At 35.5% G+C, this 17,069-nt stretch overlaps 2 protein-coding genes across 2 annotated transcripts in view; both read right to left on the bottom strand.

The window, feature by feature from the left end:
* The window catches only part of LOC125673012 (uncharacterized), a 1,263,960-nt gene that overhangs the window by 554,853 nt on the left and 692,038 nt on the right, over positions 1-17,069 (bottom strand). The gene's annotated exons all lie outside the window — the stretch shown is intronic.
* LOC130053659 (uncharacterized) overlaps positions 1-17,069 on the bottom strand; it is a 74,558-nt gene that overhangs the window by 43,948 nt on the left and 13,541 nt on the right. Inside the window, exons 8-10 of the mRNA XM_056161039.1 lie at positions 17,036-17,065; positions 1,164-1,190; positions 697-756 (exon numbers count right to left, since the gene is read on the bottom strand). Of these exons, the coding sequence (XP_056017014.1) occupies positions 697-756; positions 1,164-1,190; positions 17,036-17,065 (117 nt within the window). The remainder of the gene's footprint in view (positions 1-696; positions 757-1,163; positions 1,191-17,035; positions 17,066-17,069) is intronic.

Here is a 17,069-nt window from a genome sequence, read left to right as displayed (position 1 = left end):
AATGCCCCCCCCCCACCCACCCCCACCCCCAAGTTAACTAATGTTTGTGTACCAACAATTTATATAATATGAAATCAGATTGATATTCTCTGTATGAGCACTGTATAACAGGCATGATTCTGGGCAATTCACAAGTCTATGCCAATATTATAAAATAATCTGGATTATAGAGCAGAACATATGATATCTACCCAATTCCGAGATTATTGCAATATTAGTATTTCTTTTACCGGCACCCAGTAAATGTTTACAAAACTTAATATTCAGGTTTTCTACCTCCCAATTTTTAAAGATATCATAAAAACCTGTCGTTTTCTAGCATGCATGCTGAACGTTTCACAGCCATAAAAGGCAATGGGTTAAAAAGATGTGAAAATAATCTCTAGATTTGATGTCTTTATAAAGTTTGAATGAGGCCTTAATAGCTTTATTGTATAGTTCAGATTTAACTTCCTGTGGTTCACAGGAGCATAATATTTCGCCAAGATATATGTATATGTATGTATGTATGTGTAAATACATGTGTGTATATATGTGTGTATGTGTATCGGTGTGTATATGTGTGTGTGTATGTGCATGCATGTGTATATATCTGTATATTTATAGATCTATTCAATATATCAGACGTTTATTTCAAAGGAGTTCAGTGGTATTATACAGGAAAGTACATGTCATATAATCAGTAGAGATTGTTACCTGAAATAGGCGTTCTCCATATGTTGTACTCTCCGAGACGATGTGTTATGCAATCTGATTCTAAAAAAAAATCTTTAAAGTTTTCACTATGAGAGATACAATTAAGAATTCACATTTATTTGGATAACAATTTTATAAAGTTGTTGTTCCAACTGACACTTTCTGTTGGCTGTTGACATTTTGTGCATTTCTTCGAAGCACGATCAACCAACAACTCACACATTTTGATTCTATAATAAGACTGGTTAACCCACGAGGGAATGATATTCGTCTTCTACATGATTAAAAAATATATTTCACAGCATATTATTTTGGTGCTTTCTAGAGGAATCTTCTTACCATTATTGCTGTTTACTAATTAATATCTTTCTCTTTCAATTGGTAGGTATTGTGTACTTATTCAAAAACACCGCTATCATACATAGTCTGTATTGCTATGTCTTATGAATTAATGTAAATAATCTTACTCCATTCAGGCAATGTTGGATCTCTGCCTACAAAGAAAATAGATATGAACTAATTTCCTAAATAATTGCATTGACAACTGTCCTTAAAATAACTGTAAATTTCACGCGCATATCATATTTAAATTCAATAGATATGATCCATATTATAGATTATAAGGATACTTAGTTTTTCGTAAATAGTTAATTATTCTGAAATGTATGGGTTCCTAAGATAGTGCTATCAGACATAGTCGGTATGACTATTTCTTATGAATTAACGTAGGTCGCGGGTTTGTTTGTAAATGTCATAGTTTTCGGGTACGCAAAACCTACAACTCAACGTCTTTTTACGTGCACATTCAATTGTGACGTAACAGTTGTCTGAATAAAATATACATGAGTGATTGACTGAATATGAAGAACGTAATACTTTACCGATATCACATAAATATCACCAACAGTTGTTATCGAAGTCGAACATGCTTCATTTGATTTTGTTAAGTCTTCTTTTCGTTTCCGGTGCAAAATTTCGGGTAGTAATGTTTTATCCTGTTACTGTATAAAGTTTAGCAGTGGCCAACTTGGTGCGTTGAGACAGCTGGCGATGTTGGGAATGCATTTATACGCATTTTTGGAACCCAGGAAACAATTGGACGGGAGTTCCTCAGTTCATAAAAGTTTTATTGAGATTTGACGCGTTAATGGCGGACATTTGAAAATGACGGGTTCATAATTTTATTCCTACCCATCTTACAAATTTCGTGAAGATTGGACATCATTGAATAATTAAAAGCATTGGGCTGAGAAATACTATAAAGAACTAATGTTTCAATGTGCTCTGCTGCAAATGTCTCTGAAAACATTTCTGGGAAAAAGTGAACAGGAATTGTCTAGCCTATACTTTAAAGCCCCCCCCCCGCCCCGAAATTTGACGTGTATGAGAGAGAGAGAGAGAGAGAGAGAGAGAGAGAGAGAGAGAGAGAGAGAGCATAATTACAAATGAATGACGGTATTGGGGAACAGCAAGTAAACAATACATGTATTATAGCAAAGTTGAACCTTACAACTGCACACATCGGGGAGTGTTTGAAACTCGCTGTAAAATTAGCTAGACATGCAGGGCTGATAGTAGTATAGAGTGGCTCAATATAATCCTCAAGTTTTCGCCGAAATTGTCCTCTATTGGTGGAGAGGTCAACCAAGGGGGCGGACGTAAGGGAATCGACCAATTAGAAGCCAGAGGGTGAGAAAAGGAACCAATCAGAATTTAGAAGGACATATAGATTGTCAGGTTTAGAAATTTATCACGTGATGAAAGGGGTACCTGAGAGGATATTATATAATTATTCGCTGAAAAATGTCCCCTTACATTGGGCCCCTCCGAAGAGAAAAATAAAAACATCAATAAGTACTATTGCTGGTCAGTGGGGAAAAATCAATATAATAGTTGGTTATGAATTATAGATGACTTATTGATTTGGATAAAGAGATCGACGAGAGATGAAAACAATAATATTGTCGGTCAGTTTATCAATAATAAATGAATTATTGATAGAAAACTTCGCAGGATAAAAACATAATCTTTTCATTTTATGCTTCAATCTGCTAACTTAAAGATACGGAGAGTCGTTCAAAATCGATATAATTGCTGGTCAGTTCAATATGAATAATAAATGAGCTATTGATTGGGGATGAGAGATCGACGAGAGATGAACACAACAATATTGTCGGTGTGAATAATAAATGAATTATTGATAGAAAACTTCGTAGGATAAAAACATAATCTTTTCATTTTATGGTTCAATCGGCTAACCTAAAGATACGGAGAGTCGTTAAGAGTGTGCAATGTCCGTGAGATTTCAATACGGGGATTTGTTAGATCTTAAAGATGTAGACGTTATTTGTCATCAGGTCAAATGTTTAACCGTCAAATGTCATGGACTTTCTCAACAAATCTCTCGCAAGTATCCGTGGGCCAACATATATAGTGACCGGAAATCATTTCAGGGAAGAAATTTAGCTACGTTAAATACTAGAGACGCCCCCGGTCACATCAAAATGTTTAAAAAGCCCAGTCACTCAACCATAATTTGTATGTAAGCTCAATGGGACTACGGGCATTGTAATGGTCTACATCTTTAAGATCTAACAAATACTACTGCTGACAGCTTGTAAAAAAAGACTTACTAGCCCTGATAAAATAACTGCATTTTTAAAAAAATACTTTTGCATGAATTACTACATGTATCTATCTTTTAGCGAATTACGATGAACCTAATTCGTTTCTAGTACAAGTTATATTTCATTAACATTTTGATATACGGTAGAATATGCAGTAAAATATACCAGATTGACGAGGTATGTTTATTTTGTTACAGATGCAATAATGAAGTCGATTCATCTGAATTTTATTTAGCGGAAATTTTACCACGTCCGATATAGGGCGTCTATACCAGGGGATTTATTCGTCCGTGGTAAAATGTATGCGTCTCGGACGGTCGGGCTCACGCTTATTTCAAACGCTGCAACGGGGACTCAAAACTATTTTATGTTAAAAGAACAAGAAAAGGAATCGAATTTGTCGGAACTTAGAAAAAGTAGTAATACAAGTTAAAAATAATTGTAGTTTTAAACCGCGTTCATGTTTTGATGGGTTGTTTGGCTTGTGCAAGTGAGTATGTGAGTGGGGAGGTGGTGTTGAATAAACATAAGTATATTCTAAAAAAGAAACTACTTTTAGTAGTATTTCTGGTTAGAATAGAATATTGAGATATGATCAAACTATATCAAATTGAAAAAAGAATAGCTTTAATGGGATTGGAAAATAAAAGATATATTAGTTTATTCATTATTACTGCGACCATGCGATCACAAAAGAAGAACAGAATTTCAATTATTAGCCGTGCAACACAATCAAGATATACAGGGCAATACATGTACATATTTATATATATTAAGAAATTTTGCTATATATATTTCTAAAATAATTGATTATTTTGTACATATATATTTGGTTTCCCCTTCAAAACTAGGTGTCAATAACGTTTTGAGTTATTTTTGAAGAGTTGCATGAAAAGTAAATTACGTTGTTGAATGACGTCGTGAGTAGTTGTAACGTTATTTGTTAAAACACTGCTGCTTTAATGATTTTTAGCAAACTTTGACTTTTTTTTCTTTAAAAAACAAACTCGATTACCCCATAATTTTTATCATAAATATTTTTCTAATTGTTTCTGTTTTGCTTTGATATCAATATTATTAACAGGAACAGCACCGAATTCTGTCTATTTGAAGTTGAATTATCCAATGAATATAGTCAATCACTATTATTTTCTATGATTCAATGGAAAACTACGAAAACCTATTAGTATCATATAAAAATAAATTTACATTCCACATTCTCGTAATTACAAGACAAGATTTGGTTATTACGAGATAATTATCTCGTAATTACGAGAAAAGATCTCTTTGTTACAAGAAAAATATGTGAATATTGGTCACATATTTTTTCTTTATATAAGCTCTCCTCTCCTCATTCCGTCAGTGTGTTTTGGATGCTGTTTTAAATGCAAGGTGAAGATAACGAACAGTGATCAATCTCATAACTCCTACAAGCAATACAAAGTAGATAGCTGGGCAAACACGGACCCCTGGACACACCAGGGGTGGGATCAGGTGCCTAGGAGGAGCAAGCATCCCCTGTTGACAGGTCACACCCGCCGTGAGCCCCATATCCTGATCAGGTAAACGGAGTTATCCGCAGTCAAAATCAGAGTGCCAAGAACGGCTTAACAATCGGTATGAAACACGTCAGACAGCATTTGACCCAATGCGAGGTTGTATTGACGAACTAGATCGTTATACCGACCATATAATTTGCGAAATGCTGACTTCAATCGAGACTGTTGAAATCCCTGTACCATCAACTTGTTTGTCAGTAGCTTACCTCGATTTAAAAACTGACTATACCCAGAACAAGCTCTTGCATATCGAATCAGTTGAGCTATATAAACACCATATCCAGGTGATAGTGGAATATTGCTACATAAATGTGACAATGGAGAAGCTGAAATCATCCCGTTTGTCATACAGTTGAGTTGTTAGTTTGCTGTTAAAGTCTACTTTCAATAAAATATCTAAGTATGAAGCAGAAGTGGACGACTCTGTGGTGTCCTTTATTTCGAGCTCACAGGGATGTATCAAATCGACATATTACTGAAATCTATCATTGTTAATAGACAAAACGTCTTCGATATATCTAAAAGTCGAATTGAAGGTCACAGCGAGAGTTTTTTTCTTCTCACGTAGAAGTTTTTGAATAAATTCTGCTTCATATGAATATAAAACAGGAGCACAATTCGTGCCCATGGAAATTCCAACAGACTGTTGGAAGACCTGATCACCAAAGACCACGAAGAGAAATATAAGAAATCACTTTCCATTCAAAACCTTCCAAATAACTTACTGAGCGAAAGTTTATTCATGCATTTAAAGTACAAAGGAATGATTGATTGATAGTATCTTGCTTAACGTCTCGGTCGAGAATTTTTCACTCATATGGAGACGTCACCAAGACCGTTGAAGGACTTTAAATTTAGGTCTATGCTCGGCGCTTATGACCATTGAGCAGTGAGCGTTCTTTAAATTAGCGTGCCACACGTACTGTGACATGGACCATCCGTTTTAAAGGTAATATTCGAAGACCCGTGTCATTCACACCTGATGCCGAGCGTTTGTCGATGGAACTGTCACTTCCTGTTTTAACGACTTAGGTTTGTTGCTGTCGGGATTCGAACCCCTGCCTTCCGCATGCGGGACGAACGCTCGCGGAATGCCGGAGTTCGAATTCTGGCCGCGACAGACGGCGATTTATTATTGTAGGTTTCTGCGTTATCAATTAATTAAATCAATTAAATTTTAGAACTTTTATGATAATATAAACTAATAAAGTTAAACTTTCATAATGCCTAGTGAAATTGTGTATAAATTTGAAAGTTCAAGATTCCTGTAATTCCACCGTTAAGTACACACTATGATTGTCGTTTGACACATATTATCCTCGGCGACGATATGCACGTACCCTCACTGTACATATTGTCCGTTTGTACATATACTACATATTGTCGCCGACGATAATATTCACCGAGAGAAGGCATATTTTTGCATCACAGTACATACTGTCGTCGGAGACAATATAAACCATTGGAATATATTGTCGCCGGCCGCGATAGATGGGAAGGAGGTTTTTTTTTTAGATAACTATAGGTAACTCTGTAAAAAATTATTATCTTTGATATATATGCTGCATTGTTTAATGCAAATGAATATTTGGAATTCTTGTACGATTCCAATATCATTGTCAATGGAGGCCGTGATCGCCATTTTGTTAATCCCATTGAATGATTGCATTTTTGAATTGTTTCATTTATAGATCTATGATATGAAAATATCATTATTTTAACAAACCACTATCTAGCGCTTTAAGTGTATGCATCTTTTGATTTTACTTTCTTAGTAACATGCATGTACAGGACTAGTATCATCTCTCTCTCTCTCTCTCTCTCTCTCTCTCTCTCTCTCTCTCTCTCTCTCTGTGGTCCGCGTAAGTTTAGTTCCAGTCACAATCACATTTCTGGAAATATGAAATGCATTTGTTTACGCACATTTTTGTGGGTTTTATTTCTTTCATCGGGTTATACACTAAGCAAAGACTAAATGTACACTAGGTGTCAATAAATAAAGCATGTTGATTATCTCAAATAGGTATGTCTATAGTGTAATATTTTTGTTAAAATATTTTTTTCGCGTGTGATTAACCTTTTGAAAGTTAGATTTTGTGTACATCAACCCCCACCTCTTCTTGCACTTCAATTACTCAAATGAGGAGAAAAAACAATCATCAGACTAGACTCCTAGCAACAATCGGTCTGTGCCCTCTTATCATTACATACAAACTAGGTTATTTTTACGTGCAGAGAAAGATCTACATGTATGGTCGGATACCCCCCCCCCCCTTGATAAAAAAGCATTATTGTGAATGGTAGTGGAATGTAAAATTTAACCTATGAATGGAACTGAAAAATCAGCCCTTGCCGCCTTCTCCCTCGAGCTTTGGATTAATTTTTTATTGTTGGAATTTACTTGTCAAGAGATTTTAGGCAATATTATGAAGTCAACGTCTCTCTCTCTCTCTCTCTCTCTCTCTCTCTCTCTCTCTCTCTCTCTACAATTCTACGTGCCTGATTGTATCACACACAGGGGCTAAGCCCGTTCTGGGCCCGAACTCTGTAATATTTATGGTATCACAGAGTTCGGGCCCAAAACGGGCTTAGCCCCTGTTGTATCACATGCTTTCATTGTGCTTTTAATTCTAGGTGTATGTTGTTTTTAAAACGATTACTATTTAACTCCTTGGTACTAATTGCATAATTTCGACAGAAATAAACGTGAAATGCACCTATAACACACACACACCCCTCCCTGCATACTTTTGAAAGTTTTTTCCATAAAATCGAAGAAATAAAACCTTGTTTTTGTCATAGATATAATACAACCTGTTGAAACTTAGTATACGATAGAATTTGGTAACGTAAGTTTTACTAGATCTACATGTATATACTCAAAGGTATGCAATATTTTTCTTTTTTATTGATCAATGCCATCATCTTTAATAATCAAATCATTTCGTACTGGTTACTTAAGATATTGAATACGCATGAGAGAGAGAGAGAGAGAGAGAGAGAGAGAGAGAGAGAGAGAGAGAGAGAGAGAGAGTTTGGTAAATAAGAACAAGTGCCTAGGAGGAGTACGAGCACCATGTCGACTGGTCACACACACTGTAAGCCATATGTTGATCAGACAAAAATAGTAATCCGTAATCAAAATAAGTGTGATATGAACGACCTAACAAACGGTATGAAACGGATCAGATAGCATTTGACCTAATGGCAAGTTGTATTGAACAAGTCGATCGTTATAATGACGACAGAATTTGCGTAATGATGACCTAAAGCAGTACTGCTGAAACCCTTGTAACATCAATTTGTTCTGCCTCGATTTACGAACTGATCATCTGCAGAACAAGCTTTTGCATATCGAATCAGTTGAGACATCGATACCATATACAGGTGCTAATGGAGTATTGCTTCATGGATATAAAACGTTGGCGCTAAGGAAGTTGAATCCATCACGTTGTCATAAAATTGAGCTGTTAGTTTGCCGTTGATATTAATGTTCTATAGAAATCTTAGTACGGAGCTAATGTGGAGGACTTTGTGACGTCTTTTATTTCGTGTTAGCATTGGATATATCGAATGGATTGATTGTATCTAATTAAAGGGACTGGTTCACGATTTTTGATAAAAATATTTTTCATTTTTGATGTTACACATTAGAAATATAACTCATTTAATGTTGACAGACAACATTTTGACCTTCTGAATGCAAGAATGAAAGCAAGATTTTAGCCTTAAATATGTGTTATGTAAACAAAGACTCGAGTCTTTTTATGTAAACAAACAAACAAGTAAAATATGTAATATAATGCATCTTAATTTTGCATAGTCACAAATTTTAACTTTTAGATGACACATTTTACCTCAAAAATGCTTGAAATGTGTAAGATATAATAAACTTAGATCGATATCCATTTCTTTTGAAAATGTAAACAATAGTATATCGCAGTCTTTGTTTACAAAACAAAGAATAAACTCTGTAAAATGAGCCTATGTGATGATGTATAATCTTAATTTTTGTGTGAAATCTTTTGAACACATTAGACAGTAGATTCTGGTCATCAAAAGTGAAAAACAAAAAGTTTGGGTAAAATCGTGAATCAGTCCCTTTAAACGTCTCTATCGGGAATTTTTCACTCATCTGTATACGTACAGGGTACATCCATTTATAAGGTCATCTCGGAGGACCCGTGACATTCACACCTGATACCGAGCGTTTGGCGATGGAACTGTCACTCTCTGTTTCAACAACTTAGGTCTGCCGCGGCCGGGATTTGAACCTCAGTCTTCCGCATGCGGGGTGAACGCTCTAACTTGTAAACCACCGCGGTGTTATCAATAAAAATGATTTTTGTCAACAGATATGTGATAATAGAAATATGAATTTCTCTATGCATTTATTCGTTTTATTATTTCTCATTTATCGTTTTGCTAATTCAATTAACCGTAAGCTCTATTCCGCATCTGGATTGAGTTGACTGAGTAAAGTTTTATTATGTTATTTCATTGGTTCTTTGACTCCATTGGCCATTTCATATTTCTTTATCCAATAATCGTTTTTCAGTATATGTATAAATCTGTCGTGTTTACCTATGTTGTTAGAACAGTAATATGTTTGGATGAGCTACAACCAGCTGCTATCTTCCGCATTTTATGGTATGCTATTTCTATATCAAAGTATATGTTTCATTTCCATAAAGATCACAGTGTAATGGAAAATTCTACGGAACGCCGTTATAGCAAGAGTCCGAAGTGCTTTAAATAAGGAAAAATTGGTCATGTTAAGAAATTTTGTAGAGCGAAAACAGACAACAGGGACATTTCAGGAAACAATTACCATCTATTGATTCGAGTTTGTTAATAGATGACTGTCTTCAGGACTCTTCGTATACTATTTATGTGCTATGGTAGGAAAGTGTCGAATGATGGATATTAACGTTTTGGATTTAACTATTCAATGTTTAGTGAATATTGGATCGACGGTTCCTAATGTAACTGAAATGTTTTACCGGAAATACATTGAACCGCTTGGAAAAACCTTGAACCCGACTTGCCATTTGCAGGTAAAAGCTGCTAACGGACTAGCCATTCCTCACGTTGGTTACATTGAAATACAGTGTTGATGTTAATTTCAATGGACATATACCTCAGTGTGGTTTCTTAATACTAGTGAAGGACTTCAGTGATAAGAATACACATAAACGGAAGGGGGCCGCTTACTGGATTATCGGAATGAACATAATCAGTGCATGTAGATACATTCTGGGCTATGTTGGTATTGACGGATTTTTTAGTGAAGTATCTGTGACAAAAAATGCGGGTGAGCGAAAGTCTGTTTGTGGTTGTGCAAGAGTCCTCGGAACTGCATCAGTGTATATCTCTGCAAATACCGCTGTAGTGATACCAGGCACAGGACCACATACTGACGACAACGTTGTAGCTAACCCACTGAATAATGCTGTACCTCTACATAAAATATTCTGCACCGTAAATATTTGTACTGAAACCACAAAATAACAAATGTGGATCCGTGCAGCTAATGTTGGTAATGAGGACGCTTGCGTTAAATCACGTACTATGATAGGGACAGTGTTCAAATGTGAAATTAAATCTGAACGTTCTGACATCGGTTTCAATCATGTACATGTAGGAAATACAAAGGAAGTATTCATTCAGCATTTTGAAGTTTCAGAAATGACTGCCCCTATTTCGGAGTTCGAATTACCAGATGATATATTTCCCGTCTCACGGACAATACGCCTATCTCACAGCAGTACAGACGCATTCCACAGTCCCAGTTTGAGGAAGTGAAACAAACTATTCGAAAGTTACTGAACAATGATGTCATTCGCGAGAGAACTAGTCCATTCGCTTCACCTATTGTTTTAGTTTGCAAGAGGGATAACTCCTTACGAATTTGCGTGAGTTATCGTAAGCTCATTGAAAAAAAACGGTGAAAGACAAATACCTGTTACCCAGAGTAGAAGAAACATTTGGTGTTTAATATGGGTCATCTATGTTCTCAAATATTGACCTTACATCTGGATACAATCAGAGAGCTTTTGCTGATGAAGATAAGGATAAAACCGCTTTCACTACTCCTTTCATAATGCCCTTTGGACTTACAAACGCACCTGCGATATTCCAGCGTTCCATGCAACATTGTTTCAGGGAGGACGTATTCAACATTCTATTAGAGTTTTAGACAACATCATAGTGTATTCTAAAACGTTATGTGAACACATAGATCGCCTTCATAAAGTGTTTGATATTCTCCACAAGCATGGATTAAAGTTGAAAATGCGCAAGTGCAAGTTTTTGTTCAATCTTTTGTGAGATATCTGGGCCATGTAGTGAGTAACGACGGGATATCCACGGACGACGATAAGATCAAGTATATTGAAAACTGAAAAGTGTACAATACAGTGACATAATTGAAATCATTCCTTGGCTTCGCAGGGTATTATCGCCGTTTTATTCACAACTTTTCCCAGATCGCTGACCCGTTATTGGATCTATATAAGAACAGAAAGCAACCGAAAAAAAAGTATTGAGGTATATTGGTTAATCCAACAGTTTAATACAATACACATCAAAAAAATAATATTGAACCGTGTTTACATTGACAACGTACAATGCGGACCAAACAAAATTATATGCATTTGATATATTTCAAATGAGCCGTTCTATGCAAACAATTTTAAAACGTCATAGGGAAAATTGTGACGTCATTTTTGTATAGTTTTAAAGAAAGACGTCATGATTACCATTCATGACTGTCATATTTGATAGAATGTTCAAGTCTTCTCTTGGGTTCATGAATAATTGTTTAGCAATGTTAAAGGTCTTACAGCTACATGCATGACAGAAAATTAAAAGCATCTGTATAATTATGTATTTATTACTGGAAATTAGCGTTATAGTCAAGGGTTATCAATCTACTTAAAATATTATAAATATATTATTAATGAGTATATGGATATATACAGGCACGTAACATGTTTTTTTCCAACAGGAAAATGGGGGGTGGGGAGTGGGGGTGTTAAAAATATATAATTTTGAATTAATTGATCATTGTAATGAAGTTGATTCAATTTCGCTGATTTAGCGTTTTGCATTTTTCGTTTGTTTTGATTTTGATGCGAATGAGTTATCATAAGAGTAAGTCGGGTGTGAGGTATTTTCAGGTGCTAGCATAAAAGAGACCGGTTTGGCTGGCTGTAAGTCAGATAGGGAACGGTAACGACATCAGCCGGGTGACACGTTGACAGGTCCTAGAAGATCAGGGGATGATTATTTTCCTGTCAGATTTTATATAGGACATTTGGAGAAATATAACTACTGAATTAAAAGTTTGTTCGCAGGGCACATCTTTTTTCCGGTAAGCGTGTTTTGTTTGTATTCTGATAGTTCATGAGTGTTAGTAATTAGTCTAGCACGGTCATGTTACTTGTGAGTTCTCGGTTTCCAGTTTAGTTGCAAGTTGGTAGTTTTTATGAAATTAATTTCAGTGCTTACATGGGTGTTTAGCAAACCACTTTCAACCCAAAGGCAGACAGAGAGCTGATGAATTCAGATATACAGAGGTCCATGTAGATATTGTGTTACAATATGGAAGAGCGTGGTGTAGCTCTGTAGAGGATAACGCCCTTTGTCTTTTGTTTGCTTGTTAAATTAGTGTCAGAACCGGCATCTGAATTGTATTTATTGCTATGTATAATTACAGACTCAAACAGAAGACCTCCTTCTGTCTAGTTATCATTATTATAGCCGTGCAAAACTTTTTAAAATCCCAGTTTTGACATATAGCAAAATTTGATAGCTTCAAATGTAACATTCATTGGTAAAAATGATAAATTTATTACAAGTTTGGGTCCACTGGGCATAAAAGCAAAGCCAGTTTATAAAGCAAAAAAATTCAGAGAGTATTGCATTAACTAGAAACTACATATAGATGTAGCATATGGGTTAACAAGTGCATATGTAATTTTCAAATCGGGTGTATACTTTAGTAGATATACAATGTCAGTGTTATACCAACATATGCATGATAATTTAGAAGGATTTTTCAGCTTTAATGTATCACCTCTTTTTTTTTTAAAGATATACATGTAACTAGATGCTCACTCAGTATTACAATTACTGGTATGTCTTTATTAATCATCAAACAAGTAAATTTGCCCATATTTGTTAATTAGATTAAATGTTTGTTGAGCTCGGGCATTTCATAAAAAAACCCATGATATTTCTCTTCAACATATAATTGGCAATCCGCGAGGAAATGATATCCATCTTCTATATAATTAAGACATATATTTCAGAGCATATTCTTTTCGTTCTTTCCAGGATAATCTTCTTACCAGTGTTGCTTTTTACAAATTCATATCTTTCTCTTTCAATGTGTAGGTCATGTGCACTTATTCAAAAACACCGCTGTCATACATAGCATGTATTGCTATTTCTCATGAAGTAATCCGTAATCAAAATAAGTGTGGTATGAACGGCCTAGCAAACCGTATGACACGTATCAAATGACATTTGACCCGAATGATATATTGTATTGGTAAAGTCGATCATTATAATGAAGACAGAAATTGCGTAATGATGACTTAAAAAGGTACTGTTGAAACCCTCGAAGCATCAATTTGTTCTGCCCCGATTTAACAACTGATCATATGCAGAGCACGCTCTTGCATATCGAATCAAATGAGATGTATAGACAACAATGCAGGTTCTAATAGAATATTGCTATATGGACATAAAACGTTGGCGATAAGGAAGCTGGAATCATCCCGTTGTTAGTTTGCCTTTGATATTTATGTTCAATAGATATCGAAGTGGTGTCTTTTATTTCGTGTTCATTAGGATATATAAAATGGATTGATTGTATTTTGTCTAACACCTCTCCTGAGAATTTTTCACTTATATGTAGACGTCACCAAGACCGACGAAGGGATTCAAATTGAATTAATGCTCGGCCCTTAGAGCCATTGAACAGTGAATGTTTTTTAGCGTGTCAAACCTACTGTGACACGGGATATCCATTTAAAATGTCATATCCGAGGACCCGTGACATTAACACCTGATTCCGAGCGTTTGGCGATGAAACTGCGTCAGTACCTGTTTTAACGACTTAGGTCTGCCGCGGCCGGGATTTGAACCCCAGCCTTCCGCATGCGGGGCGAACGCTCTAACTTCTAAACCACCGCGGAGTTATCAATAAAAATTATTATTGTCAATAAATATGTGATAGTAGAAATATTATTTTTTCTTTGTATTTATTCGTTTTATCATTTCTCATTGATCGTTTTGCTAAATACAATCTTAAAATTCAATTTACCGTAAGTTATATTGCGAATGTGGACTGAGTTGGCTGAGTAAAGTTTTCTTTTGTCATGTTACTGGTTCTTTCATTTAGTTGGTAATTTCATATATCCAATAATGGTTTTTCAATTTAGGTATAAATCTACTGCGGTTACCTATGTTGTTAAAGCAGTGATACGTTTTGATGATGTACATCCAGCTGATATCTTCCGCATTTCATGTTATTTCTATATTTAAGCAATACCATTTCCACAAGGAGATGTTATACGTAATTATTTTGATTACAAGTCCTCTACTTTATTGTAATGTTGCAGTCAAAGTTGTAATGGTTATATAAACGTTTACTGTGTGTGCAATTTACAATGGTCATATTTTGATTATGCTTTTTTTATCAGTAATATTAATTGTATGTTACTTTAGGTCAATGTCTTTATTTTATATTGAACAAATTAATGAAACCAATATCTGCCTTTCTCTATATATCCTAGAAATAATATCATGAGAAATTGACTATGAAATTATATTCCGTGGATGCTTATGTGAGATGAATTCAACTCTACCAATTATCTGGACTGTAGGATGAATTATACTCGCTTTTTGCTTAAGTATACCATTTACCTGGGCTCTACGTAGTGAACTGCATTCAGCGTAACGGTACTTCTATGGCCGTGGTTTGAGTCGCTCGTGTGTAAAATTAGTGTCTGAACTCTTTCAAAATGAATAAAGGAGAACTTCAAAAACCCCGTTTATGAACTGGAACATGAGCTTTTAAGACAGAAACATTCCATGATATACATTATTGAAAAACAAGCGTTTACTCCTGATAGGCGCAAAATAAAAGATACAGTAAAATGCGGTATAGATCATAACTACTAGTATTTGTGAAGATCTTTATTTTATATTTGACATAGGGACCAGAGATACAGTCGATTTTGAGAAAAATACCCTATACTAGAGTTCCTCATTGACAATATCTTCGTGGTTTTTGGTGATTAGGTCTTCCTAGGTTACTGTTGGAATTCACATGGGCACGAATTGTGCTCCTTTGTTAGCTGAACTGTTTCTGTATTCATATGAAGCAGAATTTATTCAAAAACGTCTACGCAAGAAGAAAAAATATCTCGCTGTCGCCTTCAATTCGACATTTAGATATATCGATCACGTTATGTCACCTGATCCCTCACCTCTGGTGTGTCCAGGGGTCCGTGTTTGCCCAACTATCTATTTTGTATTGCTTGTAGGAGTTATGAGATTGATCACTGTTCGTTATCTTCACCTTGCATCGATGGCGTTATGTCTATTAACAATAATAGCTTTCATTCATATGTAGATTTGATATATCCCTGTGAGTTCGAAATAAAGGACACCACAGAGTCGTCCACTTCTGCTTCATACTTAGATATTTTATTGAAAGTAGACATTAACGGCAAACTGACAACTCAACTGTATGACACAAGGGATGATTTCAGCTTCTCCATCGTCAACTTCCCATATTTATGTAGCAATATTCCTTAATCACCTGCAAATGGTGTTAATATATCTCAACTGATTCGATATGCAAGAGCTTGCTCTGCGTATAGTCAGTTTTTAAATCGAGGTAAGCTACTGACAAACAAGATGATGGTACAGGGATTTCAACAGTCTCGATTGAAGTCAGCATTTCGCAAATTCTATGGTCGGTATAACGATCTAGTTCGTCAATACAACCTCGCATTGGGTCAAATGCTGTTTGACGTCTTTCATACCGATTGTTAAGCATTCTTGGCACACTGATTTTGACTGATCAGGATATAGGGCTCCCGGCGGGTGTGACCGGTCAACAGGGAATGCTTACTCCTCCTACGCACCTGATCCCACCTCTGGTGTGTCCAGGGGTCCGTGTTTGCTCAACTATCTATTTTGTATTGCTTATAGGAGTTATGCGATTGATCACTGTTCGTTATCTTCACCTTGCATATTGTAAAAGGAGTACAATTTGATCTAAGTAGTCTGGTTAACTTAATGTGGTCAACTCCTTTTACGGCAATGTTGTGTTTTACATTATAGTAGTACCTTGGCAGTACTGTATATGATATATCAAACGGTGGATCCTGAATATGTCTTCCCGTTATCTTTATCATTTCTGTTTCGCTTGTTCATAAGCCTTTTGATTTTAGAAAATATCGACCTCCTCCTAATATCATTACATGAACTATTTTCCGTTGTCCGTTCTGTTTTCAATCCGCCGTTTTAGCAATATCCCACCGATATAGAGCTACATTATGTATCTTTTATCGAATAATTTTCAATGATATATATCTTTCAGAATTGTGTTCATATACTATGGTACTGTATGTTGTTTTTCCATTACTTAAAGTACTCAAACCTCAGCAGTCGGAGATTAAATAAGAGGTTAAACATCTTCCTGCTTTTCACTTTCTCAGACACCAGCTTCTTCAAGCTTTGTTTGATGATAAGCGATCGACCGCTTAAAATGTGTCAGTCAACCAGAAAGACCATATTAACAGGAAAGTGAATCTCATTGAAATGTGGTAACTTTCACAGGGACGTGAGATACTTTTTTTATTATCATGATCACACATTTCGTTTATAAAAATCTGTTTTGTTTCGGCAGATTTCGTTTTGTTTCGGCATATTTCGTTTCGTTTATTTTCGATTTAGTTTCGCATTTTATAGGTACCCGTATATTTATAGCAGACATGATCCCTGTTATAAAAGAAAACGATGCTTAGTTATAGTTGAAATCTTAAGAATTCTGGAATATATGGAGTCCAAAAAGCCTGATAGTATATATAGTTTGTACTACTGTTTCTTATATATCTAAAATAACCTTACTATATTCAGGTAACTCTTGATCTTCACCTACTAA

Source organism: Ostrea edulis, chromosome 3 (assembly GCF_947568905.1).
Source record: "Ostrea edulis chromosome 3, xbOstEdul1.1, whole genome shotgun sequence".
In the NCBI taxonomy this organism is placed as follows: Eukaryota; Metazoa; Mollusca; class Bivalvia; order Ostreida; family Ostreidae; genus Ostrea; species Ostrea edulis.
This window is presented reverse-complemented; position numbering and strand designations above follow the sequence as displayed.